Here is a 14,858-nt window from a genome sequence, read left to right as displayed (position 1 = left end):
TTTGTGGTTAGTTTGTAGTTTGTAGTAACGTAAGTTCAATAGCTTGGGTGTTTTTCTGTGTTAGAGTATTTTTTTTAGTAAAACTTTTAAAAATGAACTCGTGTTTGTGTAGCCACCACCTGTAGTGCTGGTTCGAAGTTGGAGTCTCTTTTACACTGTGTATTAGGCCCAGAACAGCAGGCAAGAGCCAGTAAAATGAGTTGTCGCCAAGAAATTTTCGAAAAGTGGTATGACATTATGGAAAAGTGGATGAAAAGCATTTCACTAATGCTGGGAAAATATTTTACTTGTCTGAAGTTTATGTAAGGTATGCTGATATCAATCTCAGCACTAATATTAAATTCTCAATCATTATAAATGCAGAAACACCCATATAATGCTGAAACAAAAATTCCATGTGGATCTACATAATGTGTTCTCATTTCCATGTAGGAAAATAACAAATGAATATTTTTGTGTGGTACAGTAGGATATGTTCTGTACCTATCGTCTCTACATATTCGTGCCTTACAAAAGATTCCCTACAATCCACGCAGAGGACAATCTACGTTTATACTGTAACTCGAAATGTGCGTACCACATCGTTCAATGGCCCTCTATCTATGAGTGGTGGAGGTGGGCAGCCCTGACAACGAGTAACTTCTCCAAGGCAATTTTTATGGACGATCATCTTGCAATTAGCACACTGATAACCCTGAGAAGAAAAAAGGTACAAATGAATAAGGATAAAAAAAAAAATACACAAAAGTAAAATGCAGCCTGAATAAATAAAAATGTCAGATTTCTTCTCTTCCACAATTTCTGTAACTTGAATTAACACTGGTGCATTCCAAAGGTTTTATGCCTCTTTTAGTGAAGCCATAAATACTGTGCATTTTTTATATCCTCTCTCGAGACAAACAAAAAAATTGCAAAACTTAATGAATATTCAAGTAAAAACTTCCGACTTCAACTGAATGCATGGTAACGAAACTGTTAATGTTTCCAATAATTTTATCTCTCATATCTAAAGAATTATTTCTGGATGGAAATTTGCTCCCAGCGTTGCAAAAACAATCACATTATATCAATCTACAAAAGCTGACCCTTACCTGAAAAATGGAGCCCTTGAGTAGTTTATTACACTTTTCACATCTAGTATTGGGTCTTGGGAATGTGGTGACAATAAATACATGATGTAACGATAAATTTTCTGGAGGATTCAGGAACTCTCTGAGAATGAGATTATTTACAGACGTCAGTATCATAATTACAGAAATATTCTGATGAAAGTTACATTCCAATAATCAACTGTAGATGTATGAAAATAACTGACAGGTTTTGAAATTTGAAAAGAAAATTTGGTGCTTAATCAAACCTTTACAAAAATGATTCTCAAGTATGTACTTAAAATATGATCATGAGGAAAACTTGACAAATTAAAACTAATAAAAGTAACAGTAGTGAGTACAGTAATTTTGAAAAATAAGTAGCCAAGGTCAGGCATTTCCAATAATGACTGAGCCTTAATTTTGTTGAAAAATGTGTTCAAAAGTTCTGATACGCCAAGTACCACATCAAAATAAATCTTTCTCGCAACAGACATCATCAAATATACATTGGCAAATATGCAAAGTGCTGTAGTAGGCCAACCATACACTAGGGCAATTAATTTGATTGTTTAAACTCACATGGCTTCACTAATACTCTTCATCCACTTCTCTTTAGCATCACTGTCTTTGGTGATGATGGTGTAGGCTGCCTTGTTCTCTCCCAAAACTAAATAAAAGCTATTCTGCTTGTTTTTTGTGATTCCGCCCCCACCAGTGACATTATTGTCGACCTTACAGCAGTCCAGGCTTACCCAGTCCTTGAAGACGTATTTTTCATCCTAGAAATGGAAAGTAAATGTATAACCATATTATTTGGTTTCATTACTGAAATCATTGGTTTTTCACCATTAAGTACATCAAATCACTGACAAATATTGTTGGTCACCAATGTTTATTCCAAATATTAGCAGCTATGATCTAACATTCATAATGTGCTACTTTGACAAACAATGCACAGATGAGAAACATATGATTCATAAAATAACTATTTCTTTAGTTATTACCATATCCAAACCTTCTGATTTTAGCATAAGAATTCAAGTTCCTAATACATGTTGTATCAAATTCTTATTGCTAAGCATATTAAAACTTCAACAAATGTTTTGTATCACAAAAAAATAACAAAGGAAGTAATATGTCTACAACAATTTAACTGCATTTGAAACATTTTTCTACAAAAATTCAGTTAAGAAACTGCAACTGAAAATAACATAGCATATGCAAAAACATCATGCATTGTTATTGTGCATACAAAAACATATATCACTAACACATTAAGAAATAACAAAATAATCTTTGCAAAATATAAATCGAATCGCTTCTACTTACAACTTGACTAGAAAATAGGTGTAAAATGTGATCCGAAAACAGGAAATAGGAATTTCAAGATTTAATAAAGTTGGTTATGTCCTGTGTGCCAATTCTTGCAGGCAAGCAGGCACAGAGTTGTGGTGATGGATATAAAACCCTTTGTATCTGTGCTTAGTTACTTATCCTTACCATAAATTTATTATTAATATTAGGAATTTTCAAGGGACGAAATAAAATTCAAGAGGTAACTATAGTTACATGAAATATAATCTATATATATTCTATATATTTTCCAATCCTTTAACATGACTATCATGATAATCCAAAATTACAATCGGAGTAGGTTCTCAATGACCATACCATGAAAAAATGAAAGTGGGAATACTTGGTAGGAAGAAGGAAACTCATTAAGAGTAGAGATAGATATGAATGGTGCAAAGGGCTTTATTGAATTACTAATAACCTTTCTAACACTGCTTATAATGGGCTGCACACAGTACAATATACATGGTTATCCAATTAAGTGAGTTGAAATATTAGGCAGACTCAGTTTGTACAATGGGACCATCTGTGTATTGTGTTTATTAAAGGTTCACCAGCCCAAAAGTCAGTTGGCAGAGGCAATTCCAACAAGTGAGTTCACATCATTGCTGTAGCTATTTTCAATCTCAAATGATTTTGATTTATGAAAGGTATGCTGGAACCCAACTCCCACCATATGCAGACGTGTCCGTGTTTTAAAAGAGACAAATGGAAAAGGAACAGGAGAAAAACAACTATTCTGAAAACGATAAACAATACACTGTTCTCAAGGACCTCAGAATTCAAGCAGTTTAGCAAAAAAATAGGCATTTATGAGTATTAATATCTGATACACCTACAACGTATATCCAGACCTTGAGATCATGAGCCTCTGTAGAACAGTTCCAAAGTTTTCAGTATAACAGAAGAAACTTTGGTGACTAAACTCTCTCCACTAACCTTCTACCTTTCATGCAAAACTAAATCTCAAATACAGGATATCCATTGTAATGGAAAACAGGTACAACAAAATAATAAGCAGCACTGCTAGAACCAATTAAAGTTCTTGCAATACTTGGAATAAAACTCAAGTTACAAATTTACCCCAAGAAGCTTGTCCATAATCTGAGACAGACATGAAAGAAAGGTTGAAAATAATCATTCATATGTAATCTTAACTTAATATCTACTTACTTAAAAGTCTTAAAATGCCAATCTAGCCAAGTAAATGTGTCTGCAAACATTAATATACTGCATAGATGAAATAAGGGGCTTATTTAAACTATGATTATTTACATATAGTTCTCTTGATTATCTAAATTTAATCTAAATGGAAAACTACTGATTTCAGTATAATTATTAGGCAGATGTACAAGACTGATGTAAAGCCTTCACCTTCATTCCTACACACCAACAAAAAATTCTATTATTAGAGTCCACAATTAAAACGGACTGGTAAAAGTAGTACAGTCACATAATTTAGTAAAAATATACAAAAAATTCAAGGAGAAAAATCCACCAGTTCTATAAGCTTTTCACTGTTAATAAAACCTGAGAAAAAGTGTGTGCAGTCATCAGTTGAAGAATGAAAACAAGCTTATTGATTTTTCTCCACAGACAGTTCCTTAACCTTAAAGAAAATTGTACAAAAGAAGAACAAATTTACAAGGTGGTCATACCCACATGAGAACACAGGAATTAAACACTTCATAGTCATATGAACTCTCAATAACTTCAGTGTCTAGAAAGGTGATTTCACTCACTCTTCATGATGACTGGGACAAGCAAAGGTTGTTACTTATTACTGATAATGTGGATAACCAACTCTAAAAGAAGGGAGCCTTTGTCTTACGCATTAGCATGTCAATTTACCACCATCATATTTTTTTTTACTAGGTTTATAATTTAATGGGTTAGATGTCTGACAAGTCCTTTCAAGTATTTTTTTTCCCCCAAATTTTCCATTCTCTTCTATCTTATGCATTTCCCAACTAGTCTAATTCCTAATTTATAATGTTTGTCCTTAATTGCCTGGGCCTTTCCACCAAATTTGTTGGAATTAGAATATAAAACTTAGGTCAAAGGCCAAGCACTGGGACCTACGAGGTCATTCACAGCTGAAAGGGAAATGGTGAGTAACAGGGTGTTAAAGGTGTGACAGGAGAAAAACCTCGCAGCTGCAATGTGAAACAATTGTTGGGAGGGGGTAGAAATTAAGATGGAAGAGAGTGAATATGAATAAGGGTACAGTAAAAGGAAAAAAAGGGGTAGGGGCTGAAGGGATGCTGCAAAGAACCTTAAGAAAAGCCTACAGTGCACTAAGTAAGGTGCAGTGATGGCACTAACCCCCAACGGGGTTCCACAGATTGGCACCCTGTCACTTCCACACCCACTATTCATCTAGAGGATGGTGCTTCTCCTCCTCATCACACAGCAACACCATATGAACCTACCTCCAGTTTTTCAATATCACAAATCTATTCTACTGCCACATTTGATATATCAGGAAGGTAGGATAGGAGATCACCAAGCATGAATATAATTCTAAATGCATCATTCTGTGAAGTATAAATCCTTATTATGTTGATAAAGCATCAACAGAGGTAGAGATGTTTAACCAAAGGCAAAAACCCTGACTTGTAACAAGGCAGATGAAGATGATACTGCATGCTACTCCATCAGTGAATATGCTCTCTAGTAATATTCTCTGGCCCATGTAGGTAATGGATTGAAAAGCGAGTCTTTCACCCCTAAGTCCAGTACAAGAGCTTTTAAATTCCTTACCACAAGACAGTATAGAATAATGAAGATTGATACTGGAGGAGAAGATACATAAGTTCAATAAATATTTATTTCTGATACAGTGTTTCATATCTTCTGCAGTAAAGGAGAATGGAATTTACCATCAAAGCAAAACAAGGAGCACAGGCTAGGGATGCTTGCAAGACAAGGACACTGGGGTTTATAAACTGACTACACAATTAAAAAACCAACATGTGTATACAAAATTATTATTCAACATTAAAAAGCTAGGCCTTACACAGGTGAAATCATCTGATCATTACACAATGCTGATCAAGAAGAGTGACATGTAGGTAATCCCACGAAAACGTTTACCACTACCACCCAAAGAAAACCTGCTGGTAACACCAGCAGAAAAGAAGGTTTACGTGAGGCAGTAGGCTCCCTCCTCTTTATGTTTGAATTAACCACACAAACAGTAACTGCTCTTGGTAACCTCCACCTACCCACCAGTTTATCAACATTGAACAAGTTCTCTTTGTTTTTGGCACAAAAACCATAACTAAAATACTGGTTGTCTCAAATTATCTTATGACTATTTCTTTACAACTGATTTGTCTTGAACTATATTTTCTTGGACTGTCAATGTCGCGCAGTAAAAAAAAGGAAAAATCTTTATATTTCATAGCTGTACGAAACTGGACAATGGGACTTACTTTGATCCCTGACTTGCTCATGGAGTAACAGCTGCATACACCTAATAACTACAACCAAGTACACATGTGACTTAAAAATCACTTGGTATTTTGGCTTAGTTTTATAACATTAAGGTTATGGTGCAAGAACACCAGACAAGTGACAAAAACAAATGAGTGAATTTCAGACACGAGTACATAGTGCAAAACACCGTGGAAGATTAAATCTAAAAGACTGAGGCAATTAGGTCTCAACATGAGACAAAGCAATTTGGTTAAAGATGGCCATATATGATACAGGGTATTGAGTCATGTTCAGTTGGGTATAATCATTTAAAATGACTCCTATGTGAATGCAAAATAAAAAGAATATTGGACTACAAAATTCTCACTCCACTAAAGAAAAAAGTGACCCATTTTATGAGAGACACAAAGCACAAAATAACATTAGTAACTACAATAATTACAAGTTAAAGGAACACCTCCAACCATGATTTCTATTTTCTTATTGCAAAATACACTTTTTAAAATTGGTGACTTAAGAGATTTCTAAGCCAGTCAGTTGTGAATACAACTCTACAGCAATTTCAAAACTAACATAAATCAACAATACCACAGTCAGTCAATGTGAAGTAACCATATATAGTATTACTCTCCTGAAAAAACACTGAAAGCAAAACAGACTACATTGCACAACCCAACATAATACATGAATACAAGTTTACCAAGATATGAGGTCTACTCAAACCAACAATAGCTCCGCTATAAAACAATTTTACAGATTATCTCTTTATACATCCTTCCCATATCAAAGAGGAACGAACTCGTATGAAATACCTCTCATTTTATACAAAGGACAGTTAGGACAAATTCACAATACACAGTAACGATGAAAAAGAATGTACTCATTTTATACCTCTGTTGTAGAATCTCCCAACGACCATCTATTGGGATTATTATTTGCGAACAACTGCGATATTCTCTGCCAAAGAAGATGCTTATTACTTGAGATCACTGAGAGGACAGAGCACCATTTATTGCTTACAACATGAACCTTAAATTACAAATGTGAAACTGAACCATTTTACAATAACGTGTCAACTATTATCCCATAGCAAGTTGTTACTACAGAAAACATTCCTAGGATTGAAAGGCCTTTACACTTTCTCCAACATGTGATTATTAACAGAGAGACATCAACGGCACAAAATTTGATTAAATATTTCTTTGAAATACCAATGCCTTTTCTGTCATATCAACTACCTTCACATAGCATGTTAAAACAGAAAATACCGTTCTAGTAGCAAGATGAAAAATAGAACTGGAAAAACCCTTGAACCCTAATCTACCATAAACTGTATCTTCTTGACTGTAGCAAGCATGTCAAATACCAAAGATATAAAGACTGAATACAATTCTCTAGAGCAGATGAATAAACACTAATGAGATGGGAAAGAAAGCTGCATATAGGAACTGTCTTACCAAAGCTATACTGATGATCTAAAAGACGAGAGAGTTAGATTCAATGTGTTTACAGAATTGAGTGTCAAGTAGAGTTTTGATTACTTTGGTGGTCACGGACGTTAAGGCATCAGGACTGTAATTGGAATAGAATGACATCTTCCAATGGATGGGCTAAACAATTACATATTACTTAGTAAAAGGGTTAATGCATCCAACTCAATTATCTCACACTTTATGATTCAGGACACATTTGAAAAGACTGCCTTATGAACAGAATAGACTTATTTCAGAGCCATGCACAGACCTAGACATAATCTATTCTTTACTAAATTTACTGCTCCCTGCAAAGAAACAAAATTCATCAACTTTGGCCTTAAATCTTCAAAGATATGGACTAATGGGGTGGAGGAAAGTCTTTGCAAAGATTGATAATTGGCTAGTCTATTAAATCATAATCTCGCATTTTCCTGGAATAGGCACTTTTAAAATTTTAAGATGAATTTAAAACTTACTTATTTGCCTAATGTTTTTACCTTTTATTCACTATGGTTTAACAATGATACTTGACAGTAAGAAATCATGCTGACTATTTGTTACTTAAAGTTTGGCCCTGTACATTAGTTTTTCCTTACTTCTATCTTTATCCTTAATTACATTTTGTTTCTATATAAAAAAAACCCACACAAGTCTGGAATTTCATGAAATTAGGATCTTTTTAGATTTACTATCATGCAGGACAAGTCACTAGGTCACTCTGGTTAACCTTGTCTCTCCCACATTCAAACATACAGTATACAATATAAACGAAATAAAACTCTAGAAAACAGTAGATGAAAAGAACACATGGTCAAGAGAGTTGCTAACATCTAGTCCTCTTTAAGAAATGGTAGCAGATTTATTACAAGTTTAAAATGAGAAACAGTATAATTCTTCATGGTTTCCTAAATGTAATTGTAATTGGAACTTTTATCTTGGCAGTGGCAATGTGGACATTTGTAGTTATAAAGTGTCTTTTGTATAAATGTGAATTCTGTTAGCCAATATCATTCACTACCAATCATTCACTTAAAAGCAAGATTCTCTGTCGAAGAATATCAAATGATCTTTATTTTTATGAAATCCTACAGGTATTTAGAGCCGTTATTTTTCATCTCTATTAAATGAACGAGTTACCGCTGCTGATAATAAGCACGAACTACAGGAGACCTTGTAATGCAAAACAATAATCTACTAACCATCATCAGTATCTTGCAATCGACCTGAGCCACAATTTCCAAAATTCTGACTTTGTGAGCATAATGTGTTAACAGACAGCAATTTATACATTGGCAATCTGTACTGCCCAAGAGCAGCCATCACCTCTTATAGTTTTGTTGCAACTACAAAAGATGCCAAAAGGTTACTGTACCCATTTTACAATGAAATATGCATATTAACCTCAAGAAGTTTATGCTGCAAAAAATTAAAAATGAAACCACAGAATCATTTCTTAAGACCTTTACGGGGCTCACTCAATAGACTGTTCTTAGACAAGAACTGAATGCCCAAGCAAGGTAAAGATAAATTAGTTAGACAGTTAGCAGTGCCTCTCCAAGAAAAATATCACAAGCACCCCTCACATACAGAACACCACTAATGTGGTATTGTTTTTGCAATAGCATATGACTTTGTTAAATCATTATAAGAACTGAATAAGGGAAAATTCAACTAAATACCACAAATATTACTGCTGTACAGCTGTAGTGATCAATTTTACACTTAACCCTTAAACGCCTGTTGGACGTTTTAAACGTCGTCAAAAATTGTTTGTCGAATGCCGAGTGGACGTTGCAAACGTCGACTGAAAATGCTTTTTTTAAATATTCGCGGAAAAATAATTATAGGCCTAGTTTGCGGAAGATTTCAAATCACGCGCCTTGGCGGATGCTGGGAGTTCACGGATCCAGGTGTTGTGTTGTTTTTGAGCATCACCCAGACGCGCATGCGCGAATTCCCTCCTACGCACGCCAGATAGCATCAGCGTCGGGCCTTGCGGGATCGATATTTTGACGCAGACGTGTTTTGCAGAACTTTGGCGAGTGTTTGCGTACTCGTGCTGCAACAGGACGTTTGTAGATATGTCACAAAGGCGTCAGGACCATGAAAGGCGCATACTGCCTGTCGGAAGTGAGCGTGTGAGGCGAGTTTTAGACTGGGATGCTGGAGAAGGACCCAGCAACCAAAGTGAATTTTAACATTCGGTCAACTTTGACTCGACCGAAATGATCAAAAACGCATCCGTAAGCCATAATTATTACATTCGAGTAACAATCAATCATTTACCTTCATTTTTCAACAAACGGAAAGTCTCTAGCACAATATTTAGAATTTTGGTGAATTTTTGAAAAAAATTTTCCTCCGCTCCCGCACGCCTAACTCCGCTGAAAATCCTGTCATTTCTTGCGCTAGCTTGTATTAATTTTTTTCATTTTTTCATATTATTCGTTACATAAAGTGTTATACAACAAAATGTGCGCAATTTCATGTAGAATACAACAAAAATATATCATTCCTTTAGCTCACAGTTTTTAATATTTTCATTCACAATAACTGACAAAATTTTAACATTCGTCAACACTGACTTAAGCCATCATTCCAGTAACAATCAATCATTTACCTTCATTTTGCAACAAACGGAAAGTCTCTAGCACAATATTTAGAATTTTGGTGAATTTTGAAAAAAATTTTCTTGAAAATCCTGTCACTTCTTGCGTCAGCTTGCAGTAATTTTTTTGCCATTTCATATTATTCGTTACATAAAGTGTTATACATCAAAATGTGCGCAATTTCATGTAGAATACAACAAAAAATATATCATTCCTTTAGCTCTTAACAGTTTTTTAATATTTACATCGAAATCACGATAACTGACAAAATTTTAACATTCGGTCAACTTTGACTCGACCGAAAATGATCGAAAAACACATCCGTAAGCCATAATTATTACATTCCAGTAACAATCAATCATTTACCTTCATTTTGCAACAAACGGAAAGTCTCTAGCACAATATTTAGATTTTTGGTGAATTTTTGAAAAAATGGCTTCCTCCGCCGCTGAAATTCCGCTGAAAATCCTGTCATTTCCGTCAGCTAAACGAATTAGTTACATAATGTGTTATACATCAAAATGTGCGCAATTTCATTTAAATTTGTCATTTCTTTTAGCTCTGAAGCTTTCCGTGAAAACAATCAATTTTTTCATTTTGCCAAATTTCATTATTATTTTTGTTTTGAAAAAAAAAAATTTCATAACTCCGCTGAAAATCCTGTCACTTCTTGCGTTAATTTTTTGCCATTTCATATTATTCGTTACATAAAGTGTTATACATCAAAATGTGTGCAATTTCATGTAGAATACAACAAAAAATATATCATTCCTTTGGCTCTTAACAGTTTTTTAATATTTACATCAAAATCACGATAACTGACAAAATTTTAACATTCGGTCAACTTTGATTCAACCGAAATGATCGAAAAACACATCCGTAAGCCATAATTATTACATTTGAGTAACAATCAATCATTTACCTTCATTTTGCAACAAACGGAAAGTCTCTAGCACATTATTTAGATTTTTGGTGAATTTTTGAAAAAAAAAAAAAAATTCCTTCGCTCCGTGTGCGCGTACTCCGCTGAAAATCCTGTCATTTCTTGCGTCAGCTTGCCGTAATTTTTTCGCCGTTTCATATTAGTTACATAATGTGTTATACATCAAAATGTGCGCAATTTCATGTAGAATACAACAAAAAATGTCATTCCTTTAGCTCTTCACAGTTTTTTAATATTTTCGCCGAAATCACGATAACTGACAAAATTTTAACATTCGGTCAACTTTGATTTGACCGAAATGATCGAAAAATGCATCCGTAAGCCATAATTATTACATTCGAGTAACAATCAATCATTTACCTTCATTTTGCAACAAATGGAAAGTCTCTAGCACATTATTTAGATTTTTGGTGAATTTTTGAAAAAAATTTCCTTCATTTTCTCTCCATGAAAATCCTGTCATTTCTTGCGCTAGCTTTTTTTGATTTTTGGTGTTATACATCAAAATTTTTCATGTAAATACAACAAAACATATGTCATTCCTTTAGCTCTTCACAGTTTTTAATATTTTCGCCGAAATCACAATAACTGACAAAATTTTAACATTCGGTCAACACTGACTCGACCGAAATGATCGAAAACGATCCGACTAATTATTACTTTCAGAAAATCAATCATTTCCTTCATTTTGCAACAAACGGAAAGTCAGCACAATATGTAGAAATTTTTCACCTGTCATTTCATATTATTTTTTCACCGTTACATAAATAAAGTTTATACATCAAAATGTGCGCAATTCCATGTAGAATACAACAAAAAATATATCATTCCTTTAGCTCTTCACAGTTGTTTTATATTTACATCGAAATAACGATAAATAGAAAAAATCAACCTTCGGTCAACTTTAACTCGATCGAAATGGTTCAAAAATGCAATTGTAAGCTAAAAACTTACAGCCTAGTAATATTCAATCAATTTCCTTCATTTTGGCACAACTGGAAAGTCTCTAGCACAATATTTTGATTTTTGGTGAATTTTTGAAAAAAACTTTTTTACATCCGCTCATTTAATTCATGCATCATTTTGTGATAATATTTTCTCTGTGTTGCTTTAATCGTTTTACAATCTGTTATATACCAAAATCATCGCAATTTAGTGTACAATAGAACTAAAAAAATGTACTCATTAGCTTCAACCGTTTTCCTTACAGCGCGATTTGTATACAATTATATACGAGTTTTTTTTTTTCGCTGTCATATATTCCAATATTTATATATGATAATGATATCTTTTTTATTTCTGATGGTTGCATACTAAACTTCAGGCAATGAGAAAAAAGGAGCCAAAAATGAACTCTTAATCTTGAAAACTAAAGCGCTGTGATTTTTGAAAAAAACTTTTTTTCCGCTTCGGCGCTACCTCTCGGAGGCCGCCGGCATACGGGAGACGTTTTTGAAAATAGGGCTTCGGCGTTAAAGGGTTAAGAGAAATATTAAAAACTGTAAAATAATTACATAAATCAAACATTCCAAATATTTTTTTTACAAAACATTACGCAAAGAACACCAATGAACTCTCACCTGAACTCAAGGACTAATTTCAACTGGAAAGAAGTTTTTAGCTACACATTAAGTGTGCAGTCAGCCATTTGGAAAGACGAGGTAACAAAATAGTAAAATAATATCCACTAGCACCAAAGTCTGAGTGAATTTAGATATGCTGCTAGTTACAGCAAAATTAACAGCACCTAAAATGGCAACCCTTCATATAAAATTAAAATACCTGACCTGCCAACAGATGAAAATAAAAATTTTTGGTAAATGTGAAAAGAACCAATATTAACGACTACACTTACTTTCGTTTGCTTGCACATGATCATGACCTTGTCAAACACAAACACGTATCTGAAATAAGTAATTGTTCAATATATTAATGAATGGAAAGTTCTGCTAACAAATACAGAAATTAACAAATAACATGACAACATAATCACCACACATGATCGATCAGAACACAGTTGCTGAGAAAATCACAGATTGCATTTGAAATGTAGCCTACGAGTAGAGAGCTTTAATTACACATTTCTACTTGAGCTGGAAAATAAACTTGCCTTTTTTTAATTGGGTGTGGGTGACACTCAATTCTTATATCGCCGTCATGTCTGAGTTTTCCTAGGTCTTCCATGTTACTGATTTCTGAAGGCATGTCCATTATGCTGTTCTGTAAGTAATAAATTACCAAAATATGTTAGTTTCTAGATGATCTCCTGGCTTGTATCCTGAATTATGGATGTTGCTTAAAATATTAACTGCCAACTTTGTTGTACAAATGACAAAACTGTAATGATATTGAAAAGAAATTAGGCTTGAGGAATCAATTCATTTCACCCAATACAACACAGCCAAAACTGCAGAAAGAGCCATTGATATAACAAAGCCCTTAATAGCAATCTCAAGTGATTTCACATGAAGCTTACATTGCAAACGCATTCTCAGTCTTCAGACATACATTAATAGGATTACCTGAAGGTCCTTTATAATCTGCTTCATTTCACTATCCCTTTTCACTTCATTGATAAAATCAGACAAATCCATCATGGCTTCGTGGGCTCGTTGTAAGTTGTCATGATCGCTGTGGGTCTGAATGAAGAAAGTGACATAAAGTAAATTCAAGTAACTGATAATTGTTAACTAACAGTTCAACCAAACCACTGAATCAACATTATAACTCTCTGTGGCTGGGCAGAAGGGTTTGTTCTTGTTTTATAAATGACAACCCCGCTAAAAATGTTACAATTGCACAAACTGAAAATGTTGAAGATTCAGAAAATTGTTCTTTTTAGGATTTGTTTCCAAAACACACTTGTTGTGCAGTGAAAAATGAACAGACACATAAAAAATGTTCACTTGAGAACTGTTATGCATTCTGGGGGTGGGTCAAGTGGGGTTACTGTATTCATTAAATGTCTATGGGTATAACATTTATAACCAATTTGAAGCAGGATGATATTGTTCAAGCATGGATTTCTTGTCAGAAAGAACACCATCAAAATCCAAAAAGAAGTTTAATCTCTTTGAATTTGTATTTGATTTGTTATACCACAAAGCTTGACAATTACTAATGATGACGGGTTTTAAAAAAAGTAAAAAATCAGTGACATTTGAACTACACATTAGGAGTTGCTTTGGCTGCATTATCAAAACAAAATTTATGTTGGCTTTAAATAAAGAAGAAGAGTGACAATTCACCACCTTTAATTTGTACAGACATGTTCGGGGTGCACTTGGATGTACCAAAACAGATTCGCTATGAAGTGAACATAAGCTTTTCAACATTGTGTCTTAAGGCTAAGCCAAGAGCAAAGGACAATAAAACTGTCCATCTAATGCTCTTTTTTAGCATATGTCCTGAGAAAATGCAAAATAGGCAAATGAAGTAATAAGGTTGAGGCTTAACCACAATGGAAGCAATACAAATCAACCTTTTACAAAACTGTGTAGCAACCAGATTACCAATGAAATACTTTCCCTATGCTAAGTTATACATCAAAATGGAAGTATGTATGCAAAGGGAATGGCCATACTTGTACTTGTATCCATTTCTTTTGATACACTACCTTCCAGATTTATTTGTACACAAGAGACCTGAAATATTTTTTCTCCTTCATATGATATGCAGATACCATTTTTATATTATATTCTACATGACAAGTAAAAAATAATAATAAAAATAAAACCATAGTTGTTGGGAATTACCTGTGAAGTAGAGCGAATGAGCTCTCGTAACAAGAGGTGATACTTCAGAATTCTCTGAAGAGGAACGAGTAGGTATTCACGAAGCTGATGCTTCCCCTCCTTGACATTATTTTGCAATTCCTGTAATAAATCAAAGCCAACCATGTTAAAAAAATCCTATGGTCAAATGCAAAATTCGTCTTAATTCATTG

The 14,858-nt window shown here is 34.0% G+C and overlaps 1 protein-coding gene across 10 annotated transcripts in view; it reads right to left on the bottom strand.

Moving 5' to 3' along the window:
* LOC136839474 (protein vav-like) overlaps window positions 1-14,858 on the bottom strand; it is a 77,377-nt gene that overhangs the window by 13,281 nt on the left and 49,238 nt on the right. For 4 of the 10 annotated variants that reach the window (XM_067105556.1, XM_067105557.1, XM_067105559.1 and 1 more), the window contains 9 exons: window positions 14,668-14,787; window positions 13,435-13,551; window positions 13,023-13,132; window positions 12,768-12,816; window positions 6,777-6,842; window positions 3,528-3,548; window positions 1,671-1,870; window positions 1,092-1,212; window positions 578-694 (listed from right to left, as the gene is read on the bottom strand). In XM_067105556.1, coding sequence (XP_066961657.1) covers window positions 578-694; window positions 1,092-1,212; window positions 1,671-1,870; window positions 3,528-3,548; window positions 6,777-6,842; window positions 12,768-12,816; window positions 13,023-13,132; window positions 13,435-13,551; window positions 14,668-14,787 — 921 coding nt within the window. The remainder of the gene's footprint in view (window positions 1-577; window positions 695-1,091; window positions 1,213-1,670; window positions 1,871-3,527; window positions 3,549-6,776; window positions 6,843-12,767; window positions 12,817-13,022; window positions 13,133-13,434; window positions 13,552-14,667; window positions 14,788-14,858) is intronic. The other 6 variants (XM_067105563.1, XM_067105562.1, XM_067105564.1 and 3 more) reach the window with 3 other exon arrangements.

This window comes from Macrobrachium rosenbergii, chromosome 6 (assembly GCF_040412425.1).
Source record: "Macrobrachium rosenbergii isolate ZJJX-2024 chromosome 6, ASM4041242v1, whole genome shotgun sequence".
NCBI lineage: Eukaryota > Metazoa > Arthropoda > Malacostraca > Decapoda > Palaemonidae > Macrobrachium > Macrobrachium rosenbergii.
Note: the sequence above shows the minus strand (reverse complement) of the source record. Positions and strands in the feature narration are given on the sequence as shown.